At 69.0% G+C, this 2,320-nt stretch overlaps 1 protein-coding gene across 1 annotated transcript; it reads left to right on the plus strand.

Moving 5' to 3' along the window:
* Window positions 1-234: 234 nt before the first annotated feature.
* Window positions 235-2,238, plus strand: MNEG_16401 (cytochrome P450, family 51 (sterol14-demethylase); the record flags this gene model as incomplete). Its single annotated transcript, XM_014035129.1, has 6 exons — window positions 235-297; window positions 432-526; window positions 776-884; window positions 1,284-1,412; window positions 1,908-2,123; window positions 2,230-2,238. 6 exons carry the CDS (start codon window positions 235-237, stop codon window positions 2,236-2,238), a joined length of 621 nt encoding a protein of 206 aa, XP_013890583.1.
* Window positions 2,239-2,320: the final 82 nt, after the last annotated feature.

Below are 2,320 nucleotides of genomic sequence, written 5' to 3' on the forward strand. Positions count from 1 at the left end.
GGCGCCGCCAGGCCTACTTTGCCCGCTGGGGCGACTCTGGGGTGGTCGACCTGAAGAAGGAGTTTGGCACGCTGGTCGCGCTCACGGCGGCGCGCACCCTGCTGGGCCGGGAGATCCGCGAGCAGCTGTTCGACCAGGTTGGGCTCGGCTGGGCCCCTCTCCGCCGCCGCCGCGCCGAGGGGCCGGGTCGCCGCGCGTGTTGTGCCGTCAATTGCAGCCGGCTGGCTTGCCTGCATGGCCGGCCGGCGCGGGGAGGGAGGGGTGGGGCGGCAGGAGATTGTCCGGCTGGCGGCGCGGGTGGGGCGTGCCCGCTTCGCACGTGACAGCGTTGACGTCCTGCCCCCACCCACATTCACACGCGCACGCACCTGCAAGCAAGTTCACGCGCTCCGCCACTCCTCCATACGGCGCCCCCCCCCCTCCTTCCCCAGGTGGCTGACCTGCTGCATGATCTGGATGACGGCATGCGCCCCATCAGCGTGTTCTTCCCCTACCTGCCCACCTCATTCCACAAGAAGCGCGACGAGTGAGCGCCGCCGCCGACGCCGCCGCCGCCGAGGCCGCGCCGCACCCGCCGCAGCTTGGACTGCGAGCAGGGCCGCTGGGCGGCGCGACGCATGGCGAGGGCAGGGGCGGGGTCTCGTGTCGAAACGAGCGACACTCGGCGGCGGCACGGGCAGCCCGGGAGCTCGCCAGAGACCTGCGCCTCCTCGTCTGGCCGCGCGCGCCCGACCCCTCTCACGAAACTGCAAACGCCCTGCTCGCGTCGTCCCAGGGCGCGCGTGGAGATGGGCAAGATCTTCGCCAAGGTCATCCAGGCGCGCCGCGCCAGCCCCCACAAGGAGGAGGACGTGCTGCAGCAATTCTGCGACGCGCGCTACCAGGTGGGTTGCGCACGCGCGGACACAGGCGCGGGGGCGGGCGCTGGTGCGGGCGCAGCTGGGCGGTTCGGCACGCGGGCGTGGAGGCTCGGGCCGTGCCAGTGAACGGCTTTCCAGGCCTGTGCAGGCCGGAGGCGCCTGAACGGCTGGCCGGCCGGCCGGCGTCTCATCCGAACCCCACGGCCTGCCGGCCGGCCGCTGGGACTCAAGTCCGACGCCCGCAGCCCGCCGGCCAGCCTGAAATCGGCCGTGGGGGCTGTGTGCGCCGGGTCGCCCTGCGCAAGGCGCCCGCGGCCCGACTGCCTCGGCAGTGGCGGCTGACTCTTTCAGACCCCCGACGGCCCCTGCCGCCGCTGCCAAACACGTTGCTGCTTGTGAATGATGCGAACGATGTCCGCGCAGAACGTGGAGGGCGGCCGCCAGCTGACTGAGGAGGAGATCACTGGCCTGCTGATCGCGGTGCTGTTTGCGGGGCAGCACACCAGCAGCATCACGTCCTCTTGGACAGGCCTCTTCATGATTGACTCGAAGGTGGGGGCTGCCTGCGCGTGTGCACGCGTGCGTGTGGGGGAAAAAGAGTTTTGTGTGGTGTGAATGCGCTTGCATTGTGGATGTGCATATGTGGACGCGCGCGCGCGCGTGTGTGTGTGTGTGTTTTGGGGAGAGAGGGCGTGTGTGTGTGTGTGTGTGTGTGCGTGTATGTATGTGAGTGTGTGTATGTGTGTGTAAGCGTGCACATACAGGTGCGCGGAGGGTGTGCGTGTTTGCATGTCCAATTGCTGAACAGTGATTGACTGGAGCTCTCAGCCTGCCTGCCTGCCTGCGAACTTCACAGGTGTGTCACCCTGCTCTGGACCACTGACATGCCCCTGGCCGAAACGCACCCCACCACACACGCGCGCACACACACACACACACACACACACACACACACACACAAACGCGCGCGCTTGCGTGCACACACACGTGCGCACACACGCACACACACCCAACACGCGCGCACACACACACACACACACTCCGCAGCACACCGCGTTTGCGGCGGCTGTGCGCGAGCAGCAGGCCATCATGGCGCGCCACGGGGACGACCTGTCCATGGACGTGCTGGGGGAGATGGACGTGCTGCACCGCAACATTACGGAGGCGCTGCGCATCCACCCGCCGCTGCTGCTGGTGATGCGCTACGCCAAGCAGCCCTTCAGCGTGACGACGTCGCAGGGCAAAACCTACCACGTGCCTGCGGTGCGCGGGCGCCGCTCCTTCGCACGGGCCCACCAGGAATGGGACGCGGGCGAGCGTTGGTGGCCGGCGCTGGGACGCGCCCGGGACTTGTCCTGCGGGGTACAAGGGGCTGTGAAGCCGCAGGGCCTGACGTGTGGCAAGCGCCTGCTGCGCCTGGCCGCCCCGCCCGGTCAGTCCCGTTGCCCCTTCCCTAACCC

The sequence above is a fragment of the Monoraphidium neglectum genome, assembly GCF_000611645.1.
Source record: "Monoraphidium neglectum strain SAG 48.87 unplaced genomic scaffold scaffold06326, whole genome shotgun sequence".
NCBI lineage: Eukaryota > Viridiplantae > Chlorophyta > Chlorophyceae > Sphaeropleales > Selenastraceae > Monoraphidium > Monoraphidium neglectum.